We start from the raw sequence: 17,809 nt of genomic DNA on the forward strand, positions 1-17,809 counted from the left end.
TTCACACGAACCCTTCTCCAGTAGCGACTGCGACTTATGTGGCCGGTGACACAACAATGAGTCATGTCATTCTTATTTATTTCACATTTGCTATTGATCTTGACTGTGCTAAACACAGTCGTGTTGTTTGTTCGGAGGGGTGATCGAGAGACTGGTTGAACACGCGATGAGTTGAGATTTATTGCAGCGATGAATGCGCTGCTGTGTGTTGTCTTCCCATAGCTGCTACTGGTGAAACGGGTGAGCACCACGAAACCAAAGTGGAGCCGTGCTCACAAGTGTGTCGATCTGTCTATGTACACAATGCAATGTAATGAGACGGACGCCGCCTGGTCTCGGTGCGCTGCCTGTACGCAAGGGCTGGGGACCACGTGCTGAGGGGAGGGGCTGTGACGCCTCCGCTTGGGGAGCCTCTGCGTTGATGGCGTTGGAGACAACGGCTCGCGGTCTCTCCAGAAAGCGGACTCGAATCCATGAGGCGCGCCTCGCTTTGTGCTTCTCAGAAGCCGTGGGGCTCCCTCGAACCCTCGTCGAGAGACTCCCAACAACTATACTCTTCTTCTTCTTGGTTCTTTCGGTAAAGTCACGTAGAAGGGAAGTGACTTTACCGAAAGAACCAAGAAGATGAATCCCTGCAGTCACGAAAGCTTTAAATCGAAATTTAACTATACTCTTAGTTCTTTCTGTAAAGTCACGTAGGTAAAAAATGAAATTAAAATTAATAAAAATAAAACAATAAAAATCACGACGTTTCGGAGGCAACACAAGTCTCCGTCATCAGGTGGGACCGTCACAGCCAGATTTGCTGCATCAAGTGAACAACTATTGAGTCTCAATGTTGATCCGGTGCCCCTCGACTTCGTTTTCAATGTTGAGTCAGTGTCTACTGGTACTCAAAGTACTCCACGTACAGTCCGCGTCATGATAGGTGTTATAGGCAGCGAGGCCACTTTGATCATAAGATGTCAAAGTATAGTGTATGTCGACTGAGGCGCACACACACCGTTGTAGGAGGCAATGCGTTTATTATAACAATTCACTGTACACCGGATTCTGTTACTCATTGGTGCTAACTTGTCATAGGCTGCTCACTATGTGCGTGCATGTTAACTCGTGATCCCCGACACGAACCCCGAGTCCCCCTTATGCTCCCCCTTTAGGGCCCGTCCATAAATGACGACACGCGATTTTGGACGTTTTTTGACTCCCCCCCCCCCCCCCCCACGTCATCCGGCTTATCAAAAAGTCAGATCCCCCTCAAATATGACGTCACAAAGCTCTGCCTCCCCCCAAAACCATATTTACATTTTGAAAATAAAACATGCTTCAAATCGCTTTAAACTATTGTCATTGTAGTACGAATTTAATGTGGCGCTGCACTCTGATGTTGTAGGAGAAAACATTAAAAAGGAGGCGTTGGGAAGCTTAAATTTAGCATAAAATTCACTTTAAAATATTCAACGACTAACTAAAATTGCAGATGTTCAGAATATTATGTTGAAATATCTTATAATTATAAAATATTAAAAATAATTATAACTATAAAAAATACTTGAAACTTTGTAATAGAATTAAGCCAAATGGAGAGTACAATTATAACAATCATATATTTATTCCACAGAATGAAAAGCCTGGTAGAATCATTAGAATCAAAATGTTTGACTAACAATCATAAAAAGTTGAAAATGTATGCTTCTCCATGCTCCTTCATTGAATAAATAAAAGGTCACCTTAGTACGTTTAAAAAAATCAAATAGTTAATAATGAAAATGTATCAAAATTAGTGTTATAACAATTGTTTATTTAAAGTTGCGCATTTTGATGTGACGTCACATTTCTCAAACCCCCCCTCCCCCCCTCGTCACAAATCGTCACAAATGTCTGACCCCCCTCCCCTAGGTGTGTGACGTCATTTATGGACGGCCATTTATCGCTTGGCCGCCGCCCCTCCCCTTGATGTATCAAGCCGGCGCTCCCTGCTTCCTGTCACGTGCCCTTAACTTCTCCAATCGAGGCACCGCTTCAGGTCACGTGGCTCTTGACTCCTCCAATCGAGGCCCACTTTCGGTCACGTGGCCTCAACTCCAAGGAGTCTCATTCCCGGTCACGTGCCCTTAGCTCGTCCAATCGAGGCACTGCTTTTGGCCACGTGTCCTTAACTCGTCCAATCGGGCACCACTTCCGGTCTAATGCCCTTAGCTCATCCAATCGAGGCCCTCTCCCGGTCACGTGCCCTTAGCGCGTCCAATTGGGGCACCCGGTGCCTCTCCAGCACTGCAGCTGGCGCGACCCACAGAGACATTTAACTATCTACACTTACAGTAGTGGCTGTCGTCACGACACTACAAAAGTAACAATATCCCCTGTTGTACAGTACTTCTATCGCCACACGTTTGCACTTCCCACCCTCACCCCACCCACACTCACCAAGGGGATGCGTGCTCTAGTTCCCCCACGTCTACACTCCTCACCCCACCCACACTCACCAAGGTGAGGCGTGCTCTCGTTCCCCACATCTACACCCCCCACCCTCACCCCACCCTCACCCCACCCACACTCACCGAGGTGTCCAATTCACTTTTTAACTTGAATAACTGCTATTATTTTCGATAAATGTTGCTTAGGAAACCGCATTAACCAGCATGGTGAGGTATGGTCGAATAACTCCACTATTCGCACAGCATGGGAAGGCCCTCATCCAGAAGTGGACAGTTAAAAGGGCTTGAACACAGTAGACGGGGCAAGTCCGGGCCTTTGCCCAGTAACATCTGTGAGTGTTGTTTCAAAGGACATTGTCTGCAGTGATTGAGGACCTGCTGAGGCATTTAAACCAGCGGCAAGGTTCACATAATTTCTATTGCGGTACTTGTTGCCAATCCCTGCTGCGGGCTCCCATACTGGAGCCCTCATCCCACAATGCCGGGACATCTCTTTGGATCATGATGTTGACGACGCGTTCAGCTGTTGATGGCAACAAACAGGTGGCAGCATGGCCCTTCGCAGTCGCATGACTGACGGCTTGCGAAATTACGACTGCTGCCCTGACTTGTGATGCGTGCACAATTATTTATCCATAATACACGAACGCGTACAGAGTTAGCCTGGCTCCTCTACCGCGACCAAGCGATGGTGCAGCACGCTGACGGAGTGGCAAACCTGGCAGGAGACAGCGCTACCGGCAGGAGTACAACACCCACGTCGTGCTGTGTGGGACTCTCTCCAAGCTCAAGGATTGTTGTATCAAGATGCACCATCAGCCATGACCTATCCCCTGCAACATACACACCTCCCCAATCCGTCACCATAAGTCATGCTCTTGTGATGCCACAATCTATACAGGTCCCGTACATGACCCAATTCATTGCTCTGTGGTCACGGTGGACATCTTCTCAGGCGGACATCTTCTCAGGCGTCTTTTAGCTGCCAAGCCATCATTAGTCTCGTCCACTGGCCATAATCCCCTCCAGTAACGTGTCCTGCACAACTCCACTTCTCTTAAGTCAATGGCTTTCTCTAATTTCCCAATATGCTCTAATACTAAGTGTGCCTCTTCATAGCTCTGATGAGATTGATCTGTTCTCTCCTCGTGGTGGTCGCGTGGAATGTCCTCCTGGTCCTCCGATTTTACCCTCCGTATTTAGAAACACGCATGTACATTTTTTAGAAACACTCGTGTACATTATTTTAAAAAATCCGGGTATACATGATTTAGAAACACGTTTACATTATGTAGAAACACACGTGTACATTATGCAGAAACAAACGTGTACATTATTTAGAAACACGTGTGTACATTATGTAGAAACACGTGTACATTGTCGAAACACGCGTGTACATTATGTAGAAACACGTGTACATTATGTCGAAACGCGTGTACATTATTTAGAAACACGTGTACATTATGTATAAACACGCACGTACATTATGTTGAAACACGTGTGTACATTATTAAGAAATACACGTGTACATTATTTGGCAGCTATAGATTCCGATAATGGGTTCTAAACCACTTCGATAAGCTATTATGTGTAAGGCGGTCGCCTGTGTAAACAAGCTCCTAGCTCAGTTGACATTACCTGTTGAATAAAATAGATTAGTTGAGTCTCCTTCACAACCCACACTGACCAGTGCAATGAAGTATAGTCAAAATCCCAATGACAACATGGCATATGGGAAGCCTTCATCAAGCAGTGGATTGTATAACACGCGTGGAACACGATTGTGGCTTCTTCCTCACAAACTACACAATTTAGGATGACACCACAGAAGGCATCTCCAGTCTATGTTGATCATGGGGGTTGTTTGACTACTGTACTTCACCTCGCTGGTCAATGTGGAGGGCAGACCAGGGTTAGATATTACTCGCCATGGCTACGCACCTGTACACAGGTACATGAGGAAGATCATAAAGCTACACTGTGTCTGTACTCACACACACCTGTATGCAGGTAGATAAGGGAGATCATGCAGCTTCACTGTGTATCTGTACCCACACACCTGTACATAGGTACACAATGTCCCGTTGTGACTCATCGCCAATGTTGATTCACAGAAAGGGCCTCCAGATTGAGCAGCATCACTTCCTCATGGTGCCACTTCTCTACATTGGTAATCAAACGCGTCGGAGCGTGAGGAAGTTCACGCGCGGTGCTACTGCAGGGGTAATGGCACCGCTAGGAGACGGTGCCGCAGTCCTAGCGGCTGTGTGAGCTGGGGGCCGCTCCCTCGCGCTGCTGCTGCTGGCGCTGGGTGAGGGGAGGGGTCAAGCAGCGCGACCCCAACCTGGCGGAGATTTCAGTGCAGAGCTCGAGGAGAACAAACCGGTTTAGTGAGACCAATTTGATCAACAGTCACTTAAAGCCCACATTACAGCGACTCATTTATGAACTTGTTCTAAATTATAACCCACCTCAAATAAGTTAGATTTTTTTGTAAATGTGTAAATCCATGTGGTTGTGGTAGATTAACATTGTCACGTAGCATTAGCTGTACTTTAGTTATAATGCGCGTTTAAGTAGAGATAATAAACCTTGCTTTACACGAAATGTTATCTATGCAAGTCTCTGTGCAGGTTATGCGTCGCTGTAAATGGTAGGAATGTCACGATTCATCGATAAACATCGATTCTCGAAAATAATAATATCCAGCTCACAATATTTTTGTACATATTTAATAAAACTGAGCAAATGATACAAGCTGTGTATTTGGTCATGCGTTTGCTGGTGAAGGAAGAGCCTCCTCTGGAGGGATCTCCAGAGAGCCCCCTAGAGGGCGCCAGGCCTCCTGCTCCACGTGTCTCGCAGTCGGCTTCCACTCTCGCGGCACCAGGAGCCGTTCTCACGCTCGCCGCGTGCTTCACACTCAGCGCTTTGAATCTCACGGACGCGGCGATTCCGTCTCCCCCTCATTGTGGCTGTTCTCACGCTGGCACGAGTCGATCTCAGGAAACCCACAGTGGCCTCGTTCACGTATTTCAACTTGAGGGGTCTGCCACAGGTGACATCATCGTGTGTTGTGAGGTTGCTCGGCACCAACAAGCTACAAACCATGTGTACATCAATAGAGCTTCCAATCTGTTATGTGGCTGTATAATTGTATAAAAAAATATTGGAGGTGGGGCTTTAATACCTTTTGTGAATGTATTTTGTTGCCAATTATTTTTACAAAATCTTTTAATCTGGCAAAGTTGGTAAAAAGTGCGTTCACGTTTTGTAGGGATTGCTTCAGGGTTTTGTAATTTTGTGAAAACAAATAGTCGTCTCTTTGGACAGAGAGACATCCCCTTGCTGCCTCTTGCCTGAAACATTGGGAAATCATGATGGGTATTGCATCTGAGCTGCTCACTATCCAACATAATAATGTTGCATTGCTGCAGCTCATTGACAATAACCATGACCATTCAAACGACCAGTCACAGTCCTGCTCAAGTAAGCATTGGGTGGTGTTCTACTCGGTTAATGGACCTGAGCTCGCAATGAAAATTCCACATCCCTATGACAGAGACCAGCCTATCCACTGGTCAGCATGCTACTTGGGTTATTGTGACATCAAATCCGAAGCGGAGGCGGTCTCAGCTTGACCCAAACTGTGCACGGCGCTCCCCTTAACGACGGCGCTCAATGAAAGTGAACAATCACCAACGCGCATCACACTTCGTGATATAACAGTTTGTATGGCGCAGGACGAGAAAATGTGAGGCAGCGATTTCCAACGATGTTGATAATCGGGATTAATTGTTTGTGCTCTTTACAAAATGTATATTATATGTTCATTTAATCATTTTAGAACTCGTGAAGTAGACATTTTTTCGTAAGGAATAGCTGTGTTGCTACAGTAACGCAGCCTGCATCACGACCTCTTTGTTTATTTGTTGCAATGCTCGCGGTTTGTGTTTGGGGCCATGCCAGGCTGGCGGTCATTGGCTCAAATCGCCACGTGGCCACGTGCCCGCAGACAGAAACGCTGTCGGCTGTGCCCCAGGGTGCGGTGCGCGGAGTTAAATCCGCGGTGCTCTCGCACAAGCGGACTCCGAGTTGCCCGGCCTCTCGCAGTGTCGCTGCCCCCAGCAGGCACCCTGAAGCTGCGCAGTCTACCTATGCCTCAGCTCTGTCCTTTCACACGAACCCTTCTCTAGTAGCTTCTGCGACTTCTGTGGCTGGTGACACAACAATGAGTGACGTCATTCTTATTTATTTCACATTTGCTGTTGATCGTGACCGTGCCAAACACAGTCGTGTTGTTTGCTCGGAGGGGTGATCTAGAGACTGGTTGAACGCGCGATGAGTTGAGATTTACTGCAGCGATGAATGCGCTGCTGTGTGTTGGCTTCCCAAAGCTGCTGCTGGTTAAACGGGTGAGCACCACGAAACCAAAGTGGAGCCGTGCTCACAAGTGTGTCGATCTATGTACAGACAACGCAATGTAATGAGACGGACACTGCCTGGTCTCAGTGGGCTGCGTGAACGCATGGGCTGGGGTCCACGTGCTGAGGGGAGGGGCTGTGATGCCTCCGCTTGGGGAGTCTCCGCATTGATTGCGTTGGAGACAGCGGCTCGCGGTCTCTGCAGAAAGCAGACTCTAATCCATGAGGCGCGCCTCGCTTTGTGCTTCTCAGAAGCCGTGGGGCTCCCTCGAACCCTCGTCGAGAGACTCCCAACAACTATTGAGTCTCAATGTTGATCCGGTGTCCCTCGACTTCGTTGTCGATTTTGAGTCAGTGTCTACTGGTACTAAAAGTATGTACTCCACGTACAGTCCGCGTCATGACAGGTGTTATAGGCAGCGAGGCCACTTTGATCATAAGAGGTCATAGTGTAGTGTATGTCGACTGAGGCGCACACACACCGTTGTAGGAGGCAATGCGTTTATTAAACAATTCAATGTACACCGGATTCTGTTGCTAAGTGGTGCTAACTTGTCAGGCTGCTCACTATGTGCGTGCATGTTAACTCGTGATCCCCGACACGAACCCCAAATCGCTCCCCCTTTAGGGGCCGTCCATAAATGACGTCACGCGATATTGAACGATTTTTGACCCCCCCCTCGTCACACTGCTTCACAAAAAGTCAGACCCCCTTCAAATATGACGTCACAAAGCTCTGCCTCCCCCAAAACCATATTTCCATTTTGAAAATAAAACATGCTTCAAATCGCTTTAAACTATTGTCATTGTAGTGCTAATTTAATGTGGCGCTGCACTCTGATGTAGTAGGAGAAAACACATTAAAAATTAGGCGTTTGGAAGATTAAATTTAGCATAAAATTCACTTGAAAATATTCAACGACTAACTAAAACTGCAGATGTTCAGAATATTATGTTGAAATTATCTTATAATTACAAAATATTAAAATTAATTATAACTGTAAAAAAAACTTGAAACTTTGAAGTAGAACGAAGCAAAGTGGAGAGTACAATTATAACAATCATATATTCATTCCACAGAATGAAAAGCCCTGGTAGAATCATTAGAATCAATATGTTGACTAACAATCATTTAAAAAAATGTTGAAAATGTATGCTTCTCCATTCTCCTATGGAGAAGCAAAATGCTCCTTCATGGAATAAATAAAAGGTGACCTTAGCAAATTTAAATAATCAAATAGTTAATAATGAAAATTAATCAAAATGAGTGTTATTATAACAATTCTATGTTTATTTAAAGTTGTGCATTTTGATGTGACGTCACATTTATCAACCCCCCTCTCCCCCCCTCGTCGCACATCGTCACAAATCATCACAAATGTCTGACCCCCCTCCCCTAAGTGTGTGACGTCATTTATGTACGGCCATTTATCGCTTTGCCCCCGCCCCTCCCCTTGCTGTATCAAGCCGGCGCTCCCCGCTTCCTGTCACGTGTCCTTAACTTCTCCAATCGAGGCACCGCTTCAGGTCACGTGGCTCTTGACTCCTCCAATCGAGGCCCACTTCTGGTCACGTGGCCTCAACTCCTCCAAGCGAGTCTCATTTCCGGTCACGTGCCCTTAGCTCGTCCAATCGAGGCACCGCTTTTGGCCACGTGCCCTTAACTCGTCCAATCGGGCACCACTTTCGGTCCAATGCCCTTAGCTCATCCAATCGAGGCCCTCTCCCGGTCACGTGCCCTTAGCGCGTCCAATCGGGGCACCCGGCGCCTCTCCAGCAAAGCAGCTGGCACGACCCACAGAGACATTTAACTGTCTACACTCACAGTAGAGGCTGTAGTCACGACACTACAAAAGTAACAATATCACCTGTTGTACAGTACTTATATCGCCACACGTATGCACTCCCCACCCTCACCCCACCCACACTCACCAAGGTGAGGCGTGCTCTAGTACCCCCCACGTCTACACTCCTCACCCCAACCACACTCACCAAGGTGAGGCGTGCTGTAGTTTCCCACATCTACACCCCCCACCCTCACCCCACCCACACTCACCAAGGTGTCCAATTCACTTTTTAACTTGAATAACTGCTATTATTTTCGATAAATGTTGCTTAGGAAACCGCATTAACCAGCATGGTGAGGTATGGTCGAATAACTCCACTATTCGCACAGCATGGGAAGGCCCTCATCCAGAAGTGGACAGTTAAAAGGGCTTGAACACAGTAGACGGGGCAAGTCCGGGCCTTTGCCCAGTAACATCTGTGAGTGTTGTTTCAAAGGACATTGTCTGCAGTGATTGAGGACCTGCTGAGGCATTTAAACCAGCGGCAAGGTTCACATAATTTCTATTGCGGTACTTGTTGCCAATCCCTGCTGCGGGCTCCCATACTGGAGCCCTCATCCCACAATGCCGGGACATCTCTTTGGATCATGATGTTGACGACGCGTTCAGCTGTTGATGGCAACAAACAGGTGGCAGCACATGGCCCTTCGCAGTCGCATGACTGACGGCTTGCGAAATTACGACTGCTGCCCTGACTTGTGATGCGTGCACAATTATTTATCCATAATACACGAACGCGTACAGAGTTAGCCTGGCTCCTCTACCGCGACCAAGCGATGGTGCAGCACGCTGACGGAGTGGCAAACCTGGCAGGAGACAGCGCTACCGGCAGGAGTACAACACCCACGTCGTGCTGTGTGGGACTCTCTCCAAGCTCAAGGATTGTTGTATCAAGATGCACCATCAGCCATGACCTATCCCCTGCAACATACACACCTCCCCAATCCGTCACCATAAGTCATGCTCTTGTGATGCCACAATCTATACAGGTCCCGTACATGACCCAATTCATTGCTCTGTGGTCACGGTGGACATCTTCTCAGGCGTCATTTAGCTGCCATGCCATCATTAGTCTCATCCACTGGCCATAATCCCCTCCAGTAACGTGTCCTGCACAAGTCCACTTCTCTTAAGTCAATGGCTTTCTCTAATTGCCCAATATTGATCTGTTCTCGTGGTGGTCGCATGGAATGTCCTCCTGGTCCTCCGATTTTACCCTCCGCATTTAGAAACACGCATGTACATTATTTATAAACACTCGTGTACATTATTTTAAAAAATCCGGCTATACATTATTTAGAAACACGTGTACCTTATGTAGAAACACGTGTACATTATAGAGAAACACGTATGTACAGTATGTAGAAATACGTGTACATTATGTAGAAACACGCATGTAGATTCAGTAGAAACACGTGACATATAGAAACACTCATGCACATTAAGAAGAAACACGTGTATATTATGTAGAAACACACGTGTACATTATGCAGAGACAAACATACATTATTTAGAAACACACGTGTTCATTGTTTAAAATATACGGGTATACATTATTTGGAAACACATGTACATTATGTAGAAACACGGGTACATTGTCGAAACACGCGTGTACATTATGTAGAAACACGTGTACATTATGTCGAAACACACGTGTACATTATTTAGACACGTGTACATTATGTAGAAACACACGTGTACATTATTTGGAAACACGTGTACATTATTTAGAATATACGGGTATACATTATTTGGAAACATGTACATTATGTAGAAACACTCGTGTACATTATGTAGAACCACATGTGTACATTATGTAGAAACACGCATGTACATTATTTTGAAACGTGTGTACATTATTTTGAAACACGTGTACATTATTTGGCAGCTATAGATTGCTATAAAGGGTTTTAAACCACTTCGATGAGCTATCATGTGTAAGGTGGTCGCCTCTAACACGTTCCTTCGGAGTGGGCAGGTAGGAACTTGGTTGGACAGCGCATTCGTGCACGACAGACAAATATGCACGACAGACAGACAAATAATCCCTGGTGGGCAGTGTGGAACCTGATGTTCCTACCTATATAAACAAGCTCCTAGCTCAGTTTAAATTACCTGTTGAATAATATAGATGAGTTGAGTCTCCTTCACAACCCACACTGACCAGTGCAATGAAGTATAGTCAAAATCCCAATGACAACATGGCATATGGGAGGCCTTCATCAAGCAGTGAATTGTATAACACGCGTGGAACACGACTGTGGCTTCTTTCTCACAAACTACACAATTTAGCATGACACCACAGAAGGCATCTCCAGTCCATGTTGATCATGGGGGTTGTTTGACTATACTGTACTTCACCTCGCTGGTCAACGTGGGTTGTTTAAGGAATGATGGAGGGCAGACCAGGGTTAGATATTACACGCTATGGCTACGCACCTGTACACAGGTACATGAGGAAGATCATAAAGCTACAGTGTGTTTGTACTCACACACACACACCTGTATGCAGGTAGATAAGGGAGATCATGCAGCTTCACTGTGTATCTGTACCCACACATCTGTACATAGGTACACAATGTCCCGTTGTGACTCATCGCCAATGTTGATTCACAGAAAGGGCGTCCGAGATTGAGCAGCATCACTTCCTCACGGTGCTACAACTCTACATTGCCGATCAAACGCGTCGGAGCGTGAGGAAGTTCACGCGCGGTGCTACTGCAGGGGTAATGGCACCGCTAGGTAGGAGACGGTGCCGCAGTCCTAGCGGCTGTGTGAGCTGGGGGCCGCTCCCTCGCGCTGGGGGCCGCTCCCTCGTGCTGGGGCTGCTGCTGGCGCTGGGTGAGGGGAGGGGTCAAGCAGCGGGACCCCAACCTGGCGGAGATTTCAGTGCAGAGCTCGAGGAGATTGTTGAGGCCGCTGGCCCCCGAGGTCTCTCCCTGCTGCGCGCCGACTGCAGGGGTCCCGCTGTTTCCCGACCCTTCGCTGTTATGCGAACAGCTGCTGCCGCCGCTGGGCTCATCGCTCGCGGAGTAAGGGCTGTCGCCCGACGGTTCCCCTCCCTGGGTCGCACCTCCGCGGGTTCACGAGAGAGGCATGGCTCGTCGCCGGCTCCCATACGCCTGTAAACACTGCGTTGCCTCTCCGCCAATCAAACGCGACGCCTCCCCTCACACAGCCCCGTGCAGCAATCACACGCTCTGAACGGGGGGTCAGGGGTCGGAGGGCGAATGACGTTGCTCGCACGCGCGGCCGCCGCGAGCGGGTGATAACGCTCGTTTAAAGGGGCCGTGGAACAGGTATTTACGGTGGATGTGAGCCCTCACACAGCACAAGTCTCCACGGTGACAGAACGGAGCGTACAACCTTGGAAACACCGAAAACCCCCATTACGAGCGCACACACACACACAGCACCACGCGCTTTCACCCGCTCGTCCAAACCACACGAGGCTGCGGTGGGTTATTAATGATTTATTCTCGGCCGACTGGGATTCACTGTTGGGTCAGTAGAGATCGGCAAGGCAGGCCTATACTATCGCCCAAGGGTCTGTACCCGATTTATCTAATTTGATAGGCTCTCAGCAGGTTTGGTTTTTCTAGCCTCAATCCCAATACTCTTTTACCTCTTACTCATGGTTAGATGCGCACGGCGCTCCGTTGGTCTCGTCCTCGCCGCTCACCTCGACGCGTCACACGGACGTTTGAGTGGCCGAGCTGGAGACCGTCCCGAGGGCTGACTTTTGGAGCAAGAGAACGCTTTACCCCTCTGTGCCCTCCCTTTATCCTTAACCTACATCAAAGAACTCCGACCCGAGGACCCTCTCGGCCAATCAGGTTGCCGCGTCCGTTCAGCCGCATTCCCAGTTTCCCTAACAATGGGTCCCCCGCCGATTGCGGCGCCGGCGGTGGTCCACGGGCACCTTTGCTATGCTAATCGAATGCGGTTTCCGCAACACAGGCTCGCCGCGGTCTGCTGCACGGCGGCAGTCGCCGCGCACACCTGCCACGCCAATCAGCCACCCCCCTTGGCTTCCACTTCGTTCGTGGCTGTGGACCCCTGCCTGCCTTGCCGATACGTGTGTGGGGGTGCGTTTCAACCGTGGTGGCTGGACAGCCCTCCGCCGTGACCATGCAATCTCAACCCAGGTCACAGCGCCGCGGTGCGAATTAGCATCGGGGGAGGTCACCCAATTCCCTGGCCGCAGGAAACCGTGAAGATTATCCCTTCGAGGGCTTTCGGGTGAAAACCTGCCGGCCAGGTGACTTCCCCTCGGAGCTCTATGGGGGGGGGAAATGTGTGAGGGTGTGTTTATGTGGGGGGCGGTGAGGGGTAAGCGGGGTCGGCCCTGTCGCTTGGTGGTGGCGAGGTCGTAGATGGGGCGCCCGCCGAGCGGCTTCGCGGCGGCGGCATCACACAGTCTCGCTGCATGGCTTACAAGCACCCGCCAGCTGCAGCACATGCTGTGAGCTCACGCTGCAATGTGGCATTAATTGTTGTTCAGTAACTCCTAAAATTAAATATACACGGATTTTGGAGTTTTTCGCCAGGTGACTAAACATGACTAACATCCGTTAAATTTTCACGGATTTTTGGAGTTGTATAGGTTTGGGAACCGTATAAGTTATTCCCACAGTACACCACAGATTCTAGGATGGGCGAAACCCGTCCACCATATCACCCCAGATTAATCATGTTTTATTGTATTTGCATACACATTGAATGGACATTTACATGTAACATCTGCATGTGTCATAATATATTGGAATATCTATTACATAAGTGGCTTCATTCAAATGAAAGCACAATCACGCGGTGGTGATGTTATTTCCCTCGGCTGGTATGCAGGAGCGCATGGATTCGATCCTGATCCTGACAGAAATTGTATGTAGTCCCTGCGGTCATGTGGATAATTATATGAGGACTACGGTATGGCCCTTCATATTTAGAAACGTGCATTGAGATTGTGGCTCCTACGATGCGTGGCTAGATCAACTCTGAAAAGAAGGCAATAGCTCCGCGGGCTTTACCTGGTAAATACAAGTTTAGTTTAAAAACTGAGAGAATTGTGCAAATAAAGCTACATAGCAATGCTTAAGTAATTAATATTAAGCAATGGCTGTTAAGTGATTAATATTAACTAGCCTTTTGCCCGTCAAAGGACGGGTGTATTGCAGTAAATCTGGAACTTGCAAGTGAAAAGCAGACCGCGACGTGATATTCATTCCATAAATTCGTGTGTATTTTGTACGGCCGCGGTGACACAGAATTATTTCATTTAAAGGTTATAAATCCTTGTTCATCATGACGCCCTTTTTACTTCTATGTCTCAACAGCGTTATGGAGATTGCGTGACGTGAGGGTTCTGCCTTTGGAGTGAGGGTTGTAAGTTAACGCTGAGGAGGGGGGAGGAGGTGCCTTGCCCCCCCATATGGAGAGACGTCACCCGCTAATTATTATTAATGGAGGGGTTGTGTCCATTTGGAGGACGTCACCTGTTCATGATTATTAATGAGGGGGGCTGTTCGATGTGGAGTGACGTTAACTGCTCATGATTATTAATGAGGGGGGCTGTTCGATGTGGAGTGACATTAACTGCTCATGATTATTAATGAGGGGGGCTGGTCCATGTGGAGTGACGTCACACGCGGGACACATTCTTGGCTCATTATAGGAGCAAATTGTTATTAAGCGTGGTCAACAAGAATTAGTTTCATTCACTCTTGAGTATGCGTTCCTCCGATAACGCCGTCTGTGCCCGTCCTTGAGGGTGCGCCGCGTTGCCTGTGTCGTAATAGTCTTGGCACTCGGCGGAGAATGTCTTTAAACACATGATGCCATTTCTGAGCTGAAAAACGGAGATATACTTGTTGTTAATGAATTACAGCACATCCAGACGTGTCGTGCATTTGAAGACTGGTTGGAGACAATGGTGTGCACTCGAATGTGTGTTGTGAGCAGGAAGTATCAGCCAAAATGTTTACATTTGATTTCCACTGCATAACTTCAAAATGCTATTATAATAAAAATGATGGCAGTTTTGTTTTGCAGCAAATAACTACAATGTCTTCTTGGTTCTTTCGGTAAAGTCACGTAGAAGGGAAGTAATAAAATAATAAAAAATAAAACATAATAAAACAATTCTCACGACGTTTCGGCCACAACGCAAGCAGCCGTCCTCAGGTGAAAACCAGGTCCGTCGAGGCGACAGAGTCTGAATGAAAGAGCACACGAGCTTGGAGCTGCAGTTACTGCTGCTGTAACTGCAGCTCCCTTTGATGCTGTTAATCCTGCATAATGCACATGCATATGCAGTACTAATCACATTCCTGCATTTCCCATAAATATGCTAAATTCCTTTTGATATGCAAATTCCTTTGTCAATGCGCCCAGCTTATATATATGCTCCAAGCTCGTGTGCTCTTTCATTCAGACTCTGTCGCCTCGACGGACCTGGTTTTCACCTGAGGACGGCTGCTTGCGTTGTGGCCGAAACGTCGTGAGAATTGTTTTATTATGTTTTATTTTTTATTATTTTATTACTTCCCTTCTACGTGACTTTACCGAAAGAACCAAGAAGATGAATCCCTGCAGTCACGAAAGCTTTAAATCGAAATTTAACTACAATGTCCTCCATGCACATAGGAAAAGCTGAGTATTAAGACGTTTTTAGAAAAGTCCTGCATTTTGATGTTTAGCCAATTCTGTTAATGGCTGTTTAACATTTGGGAAGAAACCAGAATACCTGCAGATAACCCATACATACAGGGAAGTAATGCCTAAAGCTCTGCACAGATGGATTTAACTGTCTATTGATGTACTGCTATCTCCTAATCACCTTACAACCCAAGTCTACATCATCTGGCATATTTCCAGGTAGTCTCCCACCAGAATACTAACCAGGCTCAAGCCTGTTAAACGTCCGAGATCCGATGAGATTGGGTGCATTGAGGGTGACTTGATCGTAGACATTTAAATCAGATACGGCTGTTACTGCACATGCATGACTTGAAGAGCCTCTGCCACATCACACAGCAGCATTACTGCACGCGGCGTAGGTCAAGGATGCAATGTCGGTGCGGTAAATGCACGCTTAATAATTTGTGAAACGCACAATGTATGACTGCACCACGCTTGCACACCCATGGGAAAGTAAACAGTTACATATATCTACAATGCAGCAATAACTTTCCAGCATAGCCTATACCGTGTTACGTATTTCCACTGCTCTCAATAGGTAATGTGGGCATGCTCTCCAATGGGCACAGCTATCGCTAGCCATGCCTGTCTTGGAAATGGGGTTATACGGTCGCTCATATTCCTTTAGATTGGTGGTTGTCAAACTGTTGTACAGCATGAGTAATATGAGCTATGCACAATTATGCCAATGCTGTGAAAGTCATTATGAAGTACAAGCCATTAAAAAACTTAACCATTTGTTGGAATGAAACATAGAATTCCAGTTATTAAAATACATAATTGGGATGAAATGTGTTAATTTTACAAATGTGAAATTACACAAATGATCCCTTGCACTAGGAAGCTCAGCTGTACACCCTGTAGTCATGACTGATAACTCATTGCCAGAACACAGCAGGGCAGCCCTCATGCCAGCACCTCTGTTGAGAGTGCACTGCTGGTGTCAGCACGGTGCCTTGATGTATCTCATGCTTTGTTGTTCTGTGGGTGAGCGGGTTGCTGCTGCTGCTGCTGCTATAAGCGTACACGGTCACTAGAAGATGTCTACCACCGTTCTGGTGAAGTCTGAAACTCAAAAATGGTCACGCTTTGCACAAGCTGTTCGGGATAATCTGTTCTGAGCTGGCTTGGAAGGTATGCATTGTTTTAGCTCTGGTGTCATTCAGTAAAATATATCAGGATATATTTATAATAAACACAATTTTTTTAAACTAGATATGTTTTGCCAACCTACCTGTGGCCAGTGGCAGCAAAAATGTATGCTGGAGCCATGGCAGGTACCCCCCACAATGAGGCACTGCCCCTGTGAAAGAGCTGCCCCTTTATTAGGGTTCCTGTCCGGTAACCCGTTAAAAAGTCCCCAACAATAACTTATTCGAAATACGCACTTACGTCTTTCAATATCGTCATTATCAGCCACGATCAATCCACTGCTGGATGAAGACCTCCCTACGCCATTTATATATCACATTCCATCAATAAAACATTCACTTAACATCCACGCATGCTGATTTCATGTTCACTCCTGATAGCAATGAGACTGTGTATTTGAGGAGATAGCATGTTTGCAAAAAATAGTCCCTTTTGGTCAACCTGGATCAGTGGCTTTTGTCATACAGTTTTCTGGGCTAAACGTATTTGGAACATGCATTGCCATGTCATTCATACTAAGGATAGTTTTTTGGTAGATCTTTTGGACATTAAATACATAAAAATCTGCTCAAATGCATTTAGCTTAGACAAAATAGATAAGCAAACAGTACGCTTCATATCCGTCTCTCTACTTAAACAAAGTCTTACACAACACATAAGCCACGTGACATTCTGGGAGTACAGCACTGATTAAGTTAAAGCAAACGCTGAACTTGGTTTGACAGTGTCTCGTCTATAAAGTGAGACTTGCTTCAATCAGTGCTTGTGAACTGCTACATTTTATAGGTAAGAAACCCCTCTTTAAGAAATTGATCCTATAGTTTGACACAATCATTTGCAGTGTGAAGAATACAAAGATAAAACTAGATGAAAAAAAGTATTTTTTAAGTGGAAACAGATATATGAAGGAGACATTATCTGCTCATCTATTTTCTACTTATATTATCCGCAACGATGTGAATGATTATGCTTGGAATAACACTGACACAGGAACACGTGGATCAGAGAACAAATACAAATTATAGACACTGGACGAGACTGGTGACAGAACAGCAGCCAAAGGAGATAACCTTGCTGAGAGTATTGAGTGGTATCAGGTCATATGCAGGAGCGTGGAAGATTGTGGCATCACGGGACCATGTGGGATGGTGACGGCGTGGAGAGTTATTCATCCAGCAGTGTAGAGATTATGGCTCTTGATGAAGGTGGTAATCTAATTATTAGGCCTCCCCACGCCATTGCCATTGGG

General features: G+C 46.8%; 1 protein-coding gene across 1 annotated transcript in view; it reads right to left on the minus strand.

The window, feature by feature from the left end:
- Window positions 1-12,172: 12,172 nt before the first annotated feature.
- Window positions 12,173-17,809, minus strand: part of LOC133359101 (uncharacterized) — a 600,431-nt gene continuing 594,794 nt past the window's right edge. Inside the window, exon 46 of the mRNA XM_061577486.1 lies at window positions 12,173-14,557. Coding sequence (XP_061433470.1) covers window positions 14,427-14,557 — 131 coding nt within the window. The 3' untranslated portion in view covers window positions 12,173-14,426. The remainder of the gene's footprint in view (window positions 14,558-17,809) is intronic.

Source organism: Lethenteron reissneri, chromosome 64, assembly GCF_015708825.2.
Source record: "Lethenteron reissneri isolate LAM-NWPU_2019-01 chromosome 64, ASM1570882v1, whole genome shotgun sequence".
Classification (NCBI taxonomy): Eukaryota; Metazoa; Chordata; class Hyperoartia; order Petromyzontiformes; family Petromyzontidae; genus Lethenteron; species Lethenteron reissneri.